The 13,822-nt window shown below is 44.0% G+C and overlaps 1 protein-coding gene across 3 annotated transcripts in view; it reads right to left on the bottom strand.

Annotated features, from left to right (window-relative positions):
• Positions 1 to 13,822, bottom strand: part of tmem108 (transmembrane protein 108) — a 55,540-nt gene that overhangs the window by 26,635 nt on the left and 15,083 nt on the right. Inside the window, exon 1 of one of the 3 annotated variants that reach the window (XR_003981700.1) lies at positions 12,943 to 13,422. The exons of 1 other annotated variant lie outside the window; for it this stretch is intronic. Coding sequence is in view for 1 of the 2 variants with exons in the window: in XM_030398359.1 (XP_030254219.1) it covers positions 12,943 to 13,234 (292 nt within the window). In the remaining variant the exon portion in view is untranslated. Of the gene's footprint in view, positions 1 to 12,942; positions 13,423 to 13,822 lie in introns of those variants that run through there. One more of the 3 variants, XM_030398359.1, reaches the window with a different exon arrangement.

Genomic DNA, 13,822 nt, shown 5'->3' with positions numbered 1-13,822 from the left:
TACCTCATCCATATGCACGCTGCAGATAGCTGCTAAAAAAAAAGTTTTCAAAGCAAGTCCAGTCTTCTCTCCGACGTTTCCAAAACAAATCTACATGCGCCGGCCAGACAAACGTCTTCACGACTGTAGGCGCTAGGGCTCATGGGAAATGCAGTCTTCATTCCGGCAAAACACCACCGCTTTCGTCCAGCGGGGCCGCCAAAATCAACACTAAATGAAAAGTCTGTACAGGGGCTTTAATAATAATAATAAAAATAATAATATTATTATTTATTATTATTATCATCGTCATTATTTCAAAACATACACCACACATAAAAATTGGACTGAACAATATTCAAAGGATTCACAGATGTTTTAAAAAAAAGCATCCTGATTTTCTTCTGCTTTACAGCGTCAGTTTAGCACTTAGCACACATAGCAGCCTAGCTTCCTATTGGAGAGGAGGAAAAAAGAATTGCATGGCAACTGACATGCACGCAGACGGCAGCCATCACCATGGCAACGCTAATAGTACATTATATTCAAATTCATTCACAAGGACATTTTGGGTCTCAATCAGAATTGGGAGGAGAAAAAAAAAAAGGAAAAATCGAGGAATTACAGAAAAACCTGAGGCAGAGTGAGACATCCACCAATAACCTGCTTGTCTCTACGAGGCTTCGTGTTTGTGGTTCTGCTGACAGGCCCTGGTCCCAGAAGGTCCGAGACCGCAGCTCCGAATAGTGTGTCTGGAGGGGGGTGCAGACTGGAGGCCAAAGCCAAGGTCACCCGGGATGTCACAATGAAATAAGCCTGTCACTCCTTCTCTCCACGGCCACCAGCCGCAGGGATAACAATGCTTTTAATTTTGGACTTCCCTCTATTCTGCGGTTATGTATAGGAGTTGTGGCAGCAGGCTGGCTGCTTGCCCACAACGGCTGCAGCCTGAGAGCTTTTCCATAACGAGAAAAGGGAGGAGGAGGAGGAGGAGGAGGGAAGGGAAGTGTGGGAGTCGACAATGACGGTGTGAACTACAGTGTCATGTTCTCACAGACAACCGATAACTGGACCTGCAAACCACAACTGCTCTCACGCTTTGTTTTGCCTCCTTGTCATGAACTGGAGGGAGCAGCCAGTCTCTGTCTGAGGAGTACAGAATAAAGAGAGCTGAACTGTGAAATCCTTGAAGTAACTGGCAAGATACATGCGGCGAAAATAGTGACATATGAAGACTGGCAGCTGAAGCTCTGCCGTAGTGAGGTCTCATCTCATTTTTCAAATTTCTCAAAAAAATGTTTTCCAGCACTTGAGGTAAAATCACAGCGGATTGTGTTAAAATGTGGTTACATCAGTGCTGAGTTCATTGCATCAAAGCTAAGGCTTGGTGTGATCTCAGAGCTCCATTTCCAATTGTGGGAAACCAACTTCCCTCAGCGCCGCCCTTCCTCGATGACCCACGGGACATGCCTACACAGAGGGCGTCCATTTCTCCTTTGAAGTTGTTTTACCCTTTGATGGAAATCAGCAAACAGCCCCTGAAAGCGCTGTTGCTGCAGTCTTCCTCTGTCCATGCGTCTCTTGTGTTCATGTTGATATGGCGCCATCTTGACGGAGAATATGGCTGTCATTCAGGAGTGACGCTTCACCTTTGAGGGCTGGTGATGCCATCTTGTTGACCTTACAAAACGATCAACCGTCTGACACCACTGACTGAAGAAAATATGTGAAAAAAAAGTGAAGCCAGTGCTGAGCTGCATTTAATCCAAAGGCCAGCATGGTTTGGTTTCAAAAAGAAGTCCGATTGCATGTAGGCCTATGAGAAAATGAGTCTACTTCTCACTTGATTTATGACCTCAGTAAAACAGTTTCCTGATGTGTTCATGATCTCAACCGCTATGATCAATTATTCTTTATCAAAGCATGGCGTACATTTTATAAATTACGGTCCCCTTTACAGTAAAACAGGTGGTAACGCAGGGGAAGCTTTAGGGTGTGGATACCTTATGATGGCAACCAAAAAAATAAGATGCTGATGGCCACTGGGCCAAACCGAAGGCTTCAAAACAGTACTGTAATGTAACAGTGGATTTAGTATTTTTTGCAGGTAAAACATAAAAAATGACTCAAATTATGATTTTTCCATGAAAAGAAGGTGAATCACAACCAATATTGATGATCAATTGATTATTTAAGTAATTGTTTTGAGTAAAAATGCCTAACATGTTTGGGTTCCAGCATCCTAAATCTGAGGATAGCTGCTCATTTTTTCTTATTTATGTCACGGCAAATTAGATATTTTTTTGTTTTCAGACTGTTGATCAAACTGAACAAGCAATATGAAAAGGTCATTTTGGGCTCTGGGAAATTGTGATGGTTGTTTTTTAAAATGTTCTGATATTAATGCGACTAAACGACTGTAGGTGTCCTTTTTTCAAGGACTGACACAAATAAGACCACGGGCCCTCATTAGAAAAGATTTTGTCCCGGGGTCCTCCAATCTTAATTATACGAAAATAAAATTATTCCAATTCCTGCTGGGCATTTCCAGACCCCACTTTGACAAACTACTGGACTTTTCCTTGGGTTCATTGGTCAAATCCAATCAAGCTATCCTCCCCAGCTCCTCCCTCTCGTCCAAATATGGTCACTTCTGGGCTGAAAAAGTCAAGATGCCGACGGTCTTAATGCCAAACTCGAGGCTTCAAAACAGTAGTCCACAAATCAGTGGTTGACGTCACAGTGCTTTACACTTGCTTGGCACCAGTCGTGTAAGACTGTGGCTTATTGTGCAACACAGAAGCTGATTACTGATTACAGCAAGGAACAATTCTGTTATGAAACCATTTTTTCGTCAGGGGGGAGGGTTAAAAACCAGCTCCGGTGACTCACAGAAGAGCAAGACTCTGGGGCTTTGATAACTTAATAGTCCTGCCGGGATACACACAGCAACTGAATGATTACAAGTATTGATTTGATGCAACAACAGGCCTAAATTAAACGCAAGCAGCAAGACTACAAAGCAGGAGTAGGTTTCCAGGGAGCTTTCTAATCCCTGCATCCCTGACGGTGCTCATTCTGCGGAGTCAATGTGGTGAGCCGAGTGTGTGAGCGCTGTCAGTCGTGGCCCTGGACGGTGAACCTGGCAGGATGAGTTGCTGGTGCTGCGTCATGAAGGCTGGCAGAGGATGTGCAGGTTATCAATCAGCAGCATCACTCCTCTCCAGGCCCTGCCGGCGGTACAGCAACACACCAGCCATTAAAAGAACATTAGGCTCCCAGCATGCTGTTCACTCTGATCGTATAGCGTCGGAGGAGACACATCACCATCGTCGTTCCAGTCAATCACTACTATAAATCACTTGGTTACATAAAAACTGTGAATGTTCTGTATATGAACCTGACAAAATCAACTTGTTATCCGCTTCAAAATATTGTTTCTCTGAACAAACGCTGAAGCTAAAAAGCCTTCAAGCATGCAGAATGCTTGTTCTACTGATAGAATAAATACATGTGGAACAAGTTGTTTGGTCCGACGGTCCACAGAGAAACAAGGCACATATCTTATTTAACTGTATTTCTTTGTTGCTGTTGCATCAATCCCTAGAGTTCTGTGCCATACTTCTGCAAAAACACCAGCATTTGGATCATATGTAGCTTACAGAAGAACAGCAGAGAAGTAGATTTTGCTGCAGTATTGTTTTCAGGAGCTTCTAACGACAACTTTATTTTATTTTTCTCTGCGAATCTGGGTCACCGTGTGAATCCTTTTAAAAAGTTGTAAATCAAGGCCGACTGCAGGTGCTGTCCTAAATGGTATTCCCACACGGGCTAGATGGCAATGTGTACCGAAATGTTATTAAAAAGGGGAGACTGGGTAACCAACACTTGAGTGAAGTTCTGCTATTCCCACTTGAATCATCTACAAACACAAACCAATCTCCAGGTATGAAACAGTTAACAACAACAAGGCAAATGCCTCCAGATTCATGTTCATACAGTTTGTCTCCGATGGCTAAATCATGATTATACAGATAGATTTCATGTGCTCAGTGAGCAAGCTGTCAGTTTGTATTCATGTCTTGGCTAAAGGCATATTTTCTGTCAGGACTGAGAAAGGAGGACACTGTAGGATTAAAGGCAATGCGCTTGTTAATAGTCATTGATGTAGAAACCACAGAGCACAGCAAGAGCAGTGTCATACTTCTGAGTGTTGCTCAGATTTTAGTCTGTTTCTTTTTAGCTTTCTTTGCGGCCCTCTATCCTCATTGTTATACATACCAAACACAGTATATCAGCTTCACTTTCGCATCACATCAACAATGGGGAAACCTATTGTAGCTCTCCCAGGATGAATGAATCTCTAACTCGTTCAGTGGAGAACTCCCACTCAGGAGGAGCTGTGCTAAGGGGCAACTGAGGAGGAGTTGAACAGAATCTCCAGCCTCTTCATTACTCAACAGGCTCACACAGCCAGGACCAATGACTAAAGCAATTCATCAGACACCTCATGGCCAAAGCCCTATCTGTAGGTGTGTGAACACATGTGAGTACACAGACAGAGAGATAAATGATGGTCAACGATTATTCCTGCCCATTTGTACAGCTGCTAGAGTCCCTATAAAAGAAGAAAGTTCAACAGCATGTACTTCCTGTACACTTTAGAGCTGTTTTACACCTTTTGAAGCAAAGGAGTCCAAAATATGTGTCTCAAGCCCTTTAAGTCAAGTCATAACTAGTATCTTGACAAGTCTGAAACTGAGTAGTATCAAAGCAAGTCTCGGGTCCAAGTCAAGTCATGTAAAAGACATTACCAGGTTGAAAACAGAAGTTTTTGTTGTCAAGTCTTAAGTCAGATTTCAAGTCATTTAGGGGCAGTTCAAGTTAAGTCATAAGCAAGATCTTACCAAGTCGGGAAAATTAGGCTTTGGCTGTCAAGTCTTCAGTCAAGTCTCAACTCTGTGAGAGCAGGTCTCAAGTCCTTTAGGGTCATCCCAAGTCAAGTCATATGGAAAATATATCCCAGTCAGAAACTGAGGCATTTGCTTTCCCATCAAGTCCAGATCAATTTGCAAGTCCTAATTTTTGTGACTTCAGTCTGACCCGCAATTAAGCCCCCAAGGAGTAGGTATTTATTGAGTCAGCTCTCACCTAAACCAAACCCAAGTCCAAATGTCTTAAATCTTAAGCCAAGTCTTCAGTCCTCAGTAAGTCAAGTACCTGCCAAGTCTGAAATCCTGATTTTGTTGACTTAAGTCCAACGCCAGTGTCAGGTCTTTGTCTCAACTCAAGTCTACAAGGAGTGAAGTCTGAAAAAGTGACGTCTGTGGGTATTGAGTATCATGTCTAAAGTCAAGTCCTTAAGGAGTTTAGACTCAATTAAGTCAGGTCTCACAAGAGTCAAATTCAAGTCATTTTGTGACTTAAGTCCTACTTGATTACAAGTCTTACCACTTTGGTCTCATTGCATTCAAGTCTGATTAAAGTAAGGCATCACATCTCAACCAATTTATTAAGTCAAGTATCAAGCAAGTCAAGTATCATGCTCTCATTTTGTTTCCTTATGTCTTGCCCTGTGTCCAAGTCTCAAGCTTTGTCTTAATTTGGCCTCAATAAAAATCTTTAGGTAGTCAAGTCTCAGGTGTCATTCAGCAACCATGACAGTCTCAAGTCCGTAATTTGCAGACTTAATCTCACCTTGTGTCCAAGTATCAAGTCAAGTCTCAATTCAAGTCTCCAGGTGGTCAAGTCTAAAAAGAAGTCAAGTTTCAAATCCTAATTTTTCTTTAGCAAAGTTCAACCCAAGTCTCAGGACTCAAGTCAAGTTTCTATCAAGTCGCCTTGAGAGTCAAGTCTCATATCAGTCAAGTCTTTAGTCCTTATTGTACTAAGTGTTGTCCAAACCAGGTCTCAAGACTGGAGTCAAGTCTCGAGTAAGTCAGGCCTAACAGCAGTCAAGTCCAAGTCCTCAATTCAGTGATGGTAATCAGAATTGATTCCAATATCCAAATTTCAAGTCAAGTCAAGGCAGCACTTTCGCTCTATGTTCTTTAAACTCTGAGACAAGGTGTCAGACACAGACGCTTCACTGTATCACCCTTGACAGTCATTAAAACCAAGGGAAGGCCAGACTGCCTGGAAGATTCAGCAAGGGATTGAATCAGTGGAACAAAAAGTGAGACAGGTAACAGAGCCCCGGGGAAGAACCTGTGACAGACTTGTTATATCACTGGAAAGAGGACACCACAGACTGAATAGCAAGCGCCTGGAATGATTGAAGGAGGAGAGCTGTCAGCGGATGCATTTGATTAAAGTTGAAGTCAGGCTTGACAGGCAGACAGCGCACCGGAAAAAACTTTATTGGTGATGTTCCCTTCATGTGTTTTTGTTTAGTTTGTCTTAATATTAAGGCATTTCATTATGATACTTGTAGACAATGGAGAATCAAAGAGTAGGGGCTCATTATCTTGCAGCTAAGTTCAACAGCCGCCCACCGTGAAACCCATTTTAAAAGACACACATTTGCAGGCGAACAGCAGCCTCGTTTGGCACACTCTAAGAAAGCCAGTGGGTGATTATCGGAGGAGTATAAAATCAACTAAAACAAAAACAGAAGGCAACAGTTTTAGAGGAAATGAGCTCGGCAAAACCGGGTCAATTACAGCGCTTGAACACAATGTATAGGACTTCACAGATAGATAAGCTTTTAGACGGTGTCCAACAGTGAATCAGATTTGATGGATTTCACCTATAAGACCTCCCAAGTGGGTGATATTTGGCTTTTTTCGGTATTAACTGTGCGCAGACAGCCCTGCACCTCAGACTCTGAGACCTGTAATACCTGCAATCGCTCCGCACAAGCTTATTCCTTGAGCCAGGCAGTAAAGGAGCAGACATTGGGATGCAGCTCACCCTCGCCACTGTCTGAGTCGTAAATATCCTCGCTTCTATCTCCGTCTCGCTCTTTCTTCTTGCCGTCCTTACGTGACCCCTGACTGAGGGAGCGACTGACTGACTGACTGACTGACTGACTGACTGCGAGCGGCTCAGTGTTGATGAAGAGTAACGTGAAACTACAGCGTGTCACGTCGCGCTACGCCTGTCACCACCGGTAACGCAATCGAAGAATAGCATTCCCTCGAAATAGGTGAATAGGGGGCTCGGGACGACAGTTTAATTCGCCACACTTACTGGATGCATAATGACACTGGCCATTGGTCTGAACACAATCCAGACAGTCATGGAAACACTTACTTTGAAGCATCCCAGCTCATTCCGGAGCAAATCTACAGCATTTATTTACTACAAATATCTCTAATAAAGATTTTCAAAGCCAACCCGTCTCTTTGGATATAAATATTTGACTGCACGGCTAATTACTTGACTGATCAAGGTGATATTCATGCAAACATACATAAAAAAGTGCTTTCTAGCAGCATGTGGTCGATAGGAGACTGCCTTGTTTCAGACTCTGCTGCCCACGGGGGATATCTGATTTGTGGACACGTTTTCCTCTCTCCTGTTTGTGATTCTGCACTTACAAAGTCAATTAAATTACTGTCTGCCTATAGTTCACCAAAAACAGAACAGGAACAGAGACGGGTCATGAAGCGGTTTCTAATCAGAAGCCTCGAGAGGAGGTGAATAATTGGGACTGCGTACGGAGCTAAGTTAAGCACAAAACAAAATCTGTTTGCTGAAAGCGTAACCCTTTCTTTGCCCTTTCTGTCTTTCACATCTAAAACGCCCGCGGATAAACATTTGATCAAAGCCTCATCGTTGGCTTCTGTCTCGCTGCCAGATCTCCAGACTGTTACATCTCACGGTGCGGCTGGAAGCTGTCAGGCCGGCAGACGGATTGATATGTAAAGTCTGCCTCTCTTGCTCAGCCACATTGATTATCGGACCAGCGTCGCTCGATGGGGCCACAGTTAACGGATAACAAGCACATAATCCTCCACGTAATAGCTGTCAGAGATCTAAATTTACACCAGGGGGAACAGGTTGGGAGACCTTTGATGAAGTATTTGAACTCATCAATCAATGATTTTAACACCAATACACAGATGTAGATTCTGTCTCTAACTTCTAAAGTGTTATTTTTACTCTCCGAAAAGAATATTTTGAGAATTGATTAAGACTCAACTCATGTGGTTTTCATTTAGCTACCCAGAAGCTTACAAAAGCGGTTAGCTCGGCGATAACTTGCATTTCCGCTTGTTCTCCAAGCATGGATCCTTGGCAGGCCGGGGAAGATAAAGTAACTTTGCATAAGTGCACGTCTGTCTAACTCCCTGAAGCCGGGAGACACGTCAGAAGGAGAGGCTGTTACCGCTCAGAAAAGTGATCTCCAACAGCGGTTCTAACACAGGGCTTGATGTTGTAGAACAGCCCTGAGCTGCGGGGCCTTTCCTCTCCTCATCTCCCATCTCTCTTTGCTCCCCACTTCTTTAATGTCATGTCATGCTTTCATCCGAATAAGTATCTCCCTTTTCCCCTTCTCTCATCTCTACTTCAGGCTTGGTCTTCATGCTCCGTGTCCCTTGAACCAGAAAAGGGCTTTTTAACGCTGCAGGGGTGGGAAATGCAGCCGGCAAATGGGAAATGCGTGAAAAATAAAAATCTGAGGAATAATTTAAATACTTGCAAACCAACAAGTAAACAGGAAATATTCAAGCTTTATCATAGCAGTCTGTGCACAAACTGATTGACACTTCATATGAGATGCTGATTCTACTATATAATTTTGTACAAACAGGAAAGACTGTAACCAGAAGGACGTAGCCAGACTACCCTGCTTGGAAAACCAGCATAGACCAGCACTAACCAGCATAGTTTTTTCCAGCGGGGTACAGATCAGTATCATCAAATTCAAATCTAAAAATGTCACAAAAAGGAGGTGAAAAGTAGAAGCATCGAAGGATCAATGCATGACTACCTGGTTTTACTGGCGTTACATCTTACACTATAGCCAATTAAATTAAAAAACACCATACATTCTAGCATTTAAAGCTGCACTAATCAATATGTTTAACTTAACAGTGGCTCAAATGACTTAATGTGATGTGAAAGACGCTGCTCATAGAGAGGTCCAGACCACCTGTGAATGTGGTGTGGTCTCAAATGTGTCCTCAATGCGCCCTGAGGGCTTTCACGCCTGCAGCTTTATGATCCAACTCTGCAGTGGCGCCTCAATCTACCGAGCATTTCAGCGTCTTTCAGCTAGCTTCTTTGGTTCGAGGGCCTTTAGCTTCATTGTTTTGGTTCACTCTAACAGCGCTCATCAGTGTGTTTTAAACAGCAACAGGTTGATAGTTTCCATGAAAAAGCTTTCTGCACAGCATCAAAATTAGCATGTTAACAAAATAGCAGTTAAACAGCCAGATATTTGCTTCTGCTGCCACCAAGTCGCCCAAAAAACAACCATCCAAACAAAAACAAATGAATGCAGCTTAAAAACAATTCTTTCATTTGCCATTTCCTCAATGTCTGTACAGTCAAATACAGAGCGAATTAGTCTAAAGCGCGCAATTTTCAGTCATTCTGCAAGTGTCACCTCACAAAACAAAAGGGCAAGCTAGTGTTTTGACTGAGGAGTGACATTTCTTTAATGGATAATTTGTTAAGCTACGTAAGTTGTGCTTAAGCACTGGGAATAATTCTGACTATTTAAGTTTAGCAGAACTACGAAAGATTGACGGCAGAATGAGAAAAAAATCCAAGTTGCATGCTTGCATTACACAAAGCTAAATGTGCAGTAGAGTGAGAGTCAGTGCAAAAGAGTGTCCTCTTCCCCCTGTGAACCCATGCTGACCCCTGAAAGCCCTCGTGAGTCACTCTGACATCAAATGGATAAAGTATAATGCAGTGTAAAAAGCCTGAAATATATGATGTCCAAAACTTTTGACTGGCAGATATATCTTAGCGTGTACAGGAGTGGTGGGGGTTAGGACTCCATTAGATTTCCTGTAAAGCCGGTGACGTCGGTGTCCTCCATCTGACAGCCCGTCTGCAGCAGGTCGAACACCTGTCACACCTCACTTTCTGCCAGCGTTGGTGATGGCCGACCTGCTGGTGGCCAAACTGCCCTTCAGGGAGCGCTGACATGGTTTGAGTAACCACTCTCAGAAACAGAGTGACTCAGCTGGAGAAGCAGCAACCTTTTAAAATGCTAATCATGAGTCAGAATACATATATTTAATGTTTTTTTTCAGAACCTAATCCCTAAGTGCTTTGTGCAAAACCACAGATAAGTCAAAGCTTTTCATTTCTTTATATTGCAACCCTAAGTTCGTTTATGTTCAGGTTCGTATACCGAGGTCTTCTTAAAAACCCCCATTTTTTTTGCTAAAAAAATGTCTTGTAGTCTCCTAAAGAACATCTGTGTTTGTTGCCAGAAACACAGCTGGGAGATGCCCGATTTCCTGTGAAAAATATCCGGTTTTGGTCACCACAAACATGGCTAGAAACATCCTGAGGTCTCCATAAAAACACTTGGTTCTGTCGCCACAAACACGTCTGGAAAATGTCCCGAGTTCTCTTAAACCTCGAATATATCCAATGCTGTCATGCTTACTAAATCAAAAGCAGCTTCGTCACCTGTGACTTTCTACTTTCCAGGGGATATTAATGTGTTAATACATATCATCTTGAACAAATCATACATTGTAAGAAAGACACATTTTTTTTTCCAATTATATTAAATTACGATCAGACTTCTAAAGCAATTTCAGCACAGAGTGAAACAAGACGGAACATTCTCTGCATCTCATCCTTTCCACCGGCTACACAGAGGGAGGCATATGCAGCCTGAATGAAAAACGCATCATTAAACAACAGTCTGTAAGATAAAGCTTCCACTAAAGTGTGAATTCGCCTGATGCATTCTTGATATGGATTCATGGGTACATTTACTTTTCCCTTTAGACGATTCCTCGAGGTTCGGAGAACAGTAAAGAACCTCCAGTGCGACATCCCGTCCAATCACGTCTCACTCTTCAATCTGTGCTCTGCTGTGATTGGTGATGTGCGAGTTATTTTTAGCTCCGGATTGCTCAATAAAATCAGACACTTCTCCAGAGGTTTTTTAAAATTGAGACGAACAGACAAGCCAACGCCGCGGCGAAATAGCATGACACGGCAGTGGCATAGCGACGCCGAGGGTGCTGTCAGCAGCTATCTGTCCTCCAGCCCCCCAGCGGGCATCACAGTTAACACAAGGCCTCCCTGAACGCACCTTGCCCTCTTGCACGGAGCAGGTGGAGAAAGCCAGCGACACTTTATCGCCGAGAGCAAGAACACAAGCGAGCAAACTTTAAGAGCAGAACTGTAAGTGCACTGCAGCACAGCTGCTGCGACGTTACACTGAGGAGGACAATTTGTCAAAGTGCTTCCCACTAGAGGTCCCCTATGTGAAGGAGAGCCAGTGGTCTTCAGATTCAGAAGAAACAGTGACTCATACGTTGATAAAGGTTAACTGCACTGTTCTCCCACATCCAGACAAGCTGTGATGAAAGGATGGTTATCGCGTATGAGATATATAGAGAGAAGGTTTCGCTGCTGAGCCGCATGTCTAAATGATTCATGTCGCCTTACGAAGGATCATGCGTGAACATAAAAGCAATTTTATTTGCCTTGAGGGTGAGGGATTAAAAATGTAGCGGTGCGCGATGACAAAGGGTTCCACCTTCTGGGCTCTTCTAGGTTTTACTCAACGCACAATGAGGTGCCCGAGGTTGCCACCAACATCGAAGGCACATTACCATAAACAAGCTTAATCCCCTCAAATTCAACATGAAAGATGTAACAGGGCGGGACAACGTGCTCAAGCGAGGGCAAAAACAAACTCTGGGCTGTTAAAGTCATGCCAGGGCAGTCGAGTTATCATTACCAATAATGATGCTGCAAAATTTACAAGACTAAAGCAACAGAAGGGTGCCTCCCAACCTAGGGATCGGGTTTATGCAATTGCGGCCTTGACCGTTGCAGAAGAAGAGGGCGCAACAAGACGACGTCATTGAAAAAGTGCCAATCAAACCTCAAACGGTGAGAAAAGACGACAAGGAGAGTGTTTTGATCTCCTGCTTTATTTGGTCTTTTTAGCCGAGCGGGGGGCTGAGACAGCTGATCAGCAACACGGGTTAAATGTTTGCTACGTTAGAACTTGTTCGGAAAAGGTGTTTCCATCTCCCGTTGAGTGAAAATTCAGGCAACCTCAGGCAAGAGTAGAAACTTTTTGTGAAACTGAGGACATTTTTTTCATAATTTGCCGTTTTCATCAACCTTTACTTCTGGGATACGTCAAATATGTTGAAGGAAATGCGGCAAATGTGAGAAGGGAGCACGACTGCTTGACCGAACAATGACTCAAGTGGACTTTCCCAGTCTTTAAAGGGTAATGAACCAAACATTTTGGGAAATATAATCTGCTGAGTGTCTTTTACAACTAAAGGAAACTGAGGTCACCATGAACGGAAATAACTAACGTAGGAAATCCTTTTGTTCCAGAACAATACTGTAAATTCCATGGCCTGTTGTCACATTTTTGTACCATTACATCTTGAAATGCACGTCTTTCCTGTAGATGAGAGTTGTGACAATCTTACTGAGTGTTTACGAAACCACACAGGAGCTATGTCCGGAGCAGGACAGGAAACCGGGCGCTTTGTCACATTCAGGAATGTCCATGAGGTAGACACAGCAATTCTTGCATTTAACACACGGATTTGCATTGCAAAAGAAGGAAACGCACACTGTCTTCACTGTGTCTCTATACTTCCTGTCTCGGTTCAACGTACTTTCTGCCGAAACAGTGAAGCACACACCTCGTGCGTCCAGGAAGTTCCCTGCTCTACACACACATTCCTAATTTTACCTCTTGACGCGGCCTCTTGTCTGTTGACAATGGCAGGAACGAAAAGCGCTCGGGAGGGGTGTTATTTGGGAGGGGGGAGCGTATTGTACCTCGTTTCCTTAAGTAGTGCAGCAGAGAGCTCTGAGAGCCAGCTGGGACGAGTGAACGCGAGGAGCAACATCCGAAGGGAACGTCCAAGGTCCAGAAGTTTCCCGCCGGGCGATGACCACGTGTCCGGAGAGGCCGAAGGGGAGAGATGTTGTATTGTTCTCCTCTCTCCTCCTGCTCCTCCTCCTCCTCCTCCCCCCGACTCTGCTCCATCCCCCCACTATTAGGGAGACGGATTAACTCCAAGAGCTGAGAGTGTCTGGCTCGCTGTACGCACACACACACACATTTCATCAATTAGGCCTTCTCGGTGTGATTCAGCCTGACAGACGAAGGCAGATGCACTCTACAAAAACATGACAAGCTCAATTGGCCTAAAACTGGAGAATTTACCCATGGATGAGCAGCCCAGTGGCTCAATTCTCCAAAGGCCTAATAAGCCAATTACAGCGAGGCTAAATTGCATGTGGTTCAACACATACACACACGTCAAGCAACGCGTTCAAGTTCGTGACCAGCACACTCCAGAGGTGACTCAGAGTGATGGAGCTGGGAGCCTTACATAAGGACGACCGCGAACTTCTTCTTCCACCATGACAGCAGAGAGCAAGAAGTAGAGAAGCGGTGATATTTGGTCTTGATGGAACTGGAGCGGCGGCGACGGAGCTGTAATGACGTGAGCCGACACTCCCTGCGGCTCTCGGACTGATGTTTACCTGGAGATGACAGGAGATATGACGGCGTGCTGACCTGACATGGTTGACATTTTAAAGTGGGATCCTACTGAGGCCAGTCCAGTGGGAGTCCAGTAACAGTGGAGGAGGTGTCACTGGGCAGAGTTGTGACACGTTATTTGGATTAATATCACGGAGCAGACGGCAC

This window comes from Sparus aurata, chromosome 19 (genome assembly GCF_900880675.1).
Source record: "Sparus aurata chromosome 19, fSpaAur1.1, whole genome shotgun sequence".
NCBI classification, from domain to species: Eukaryota; Metazoa; Chordata; class Actinopteri; order Spariformes; family Sparidae; genus Sparus; species Sparus aurata.
This window is presented reverse-complemented; position numbering and strand designations above follow the sequence as displayed.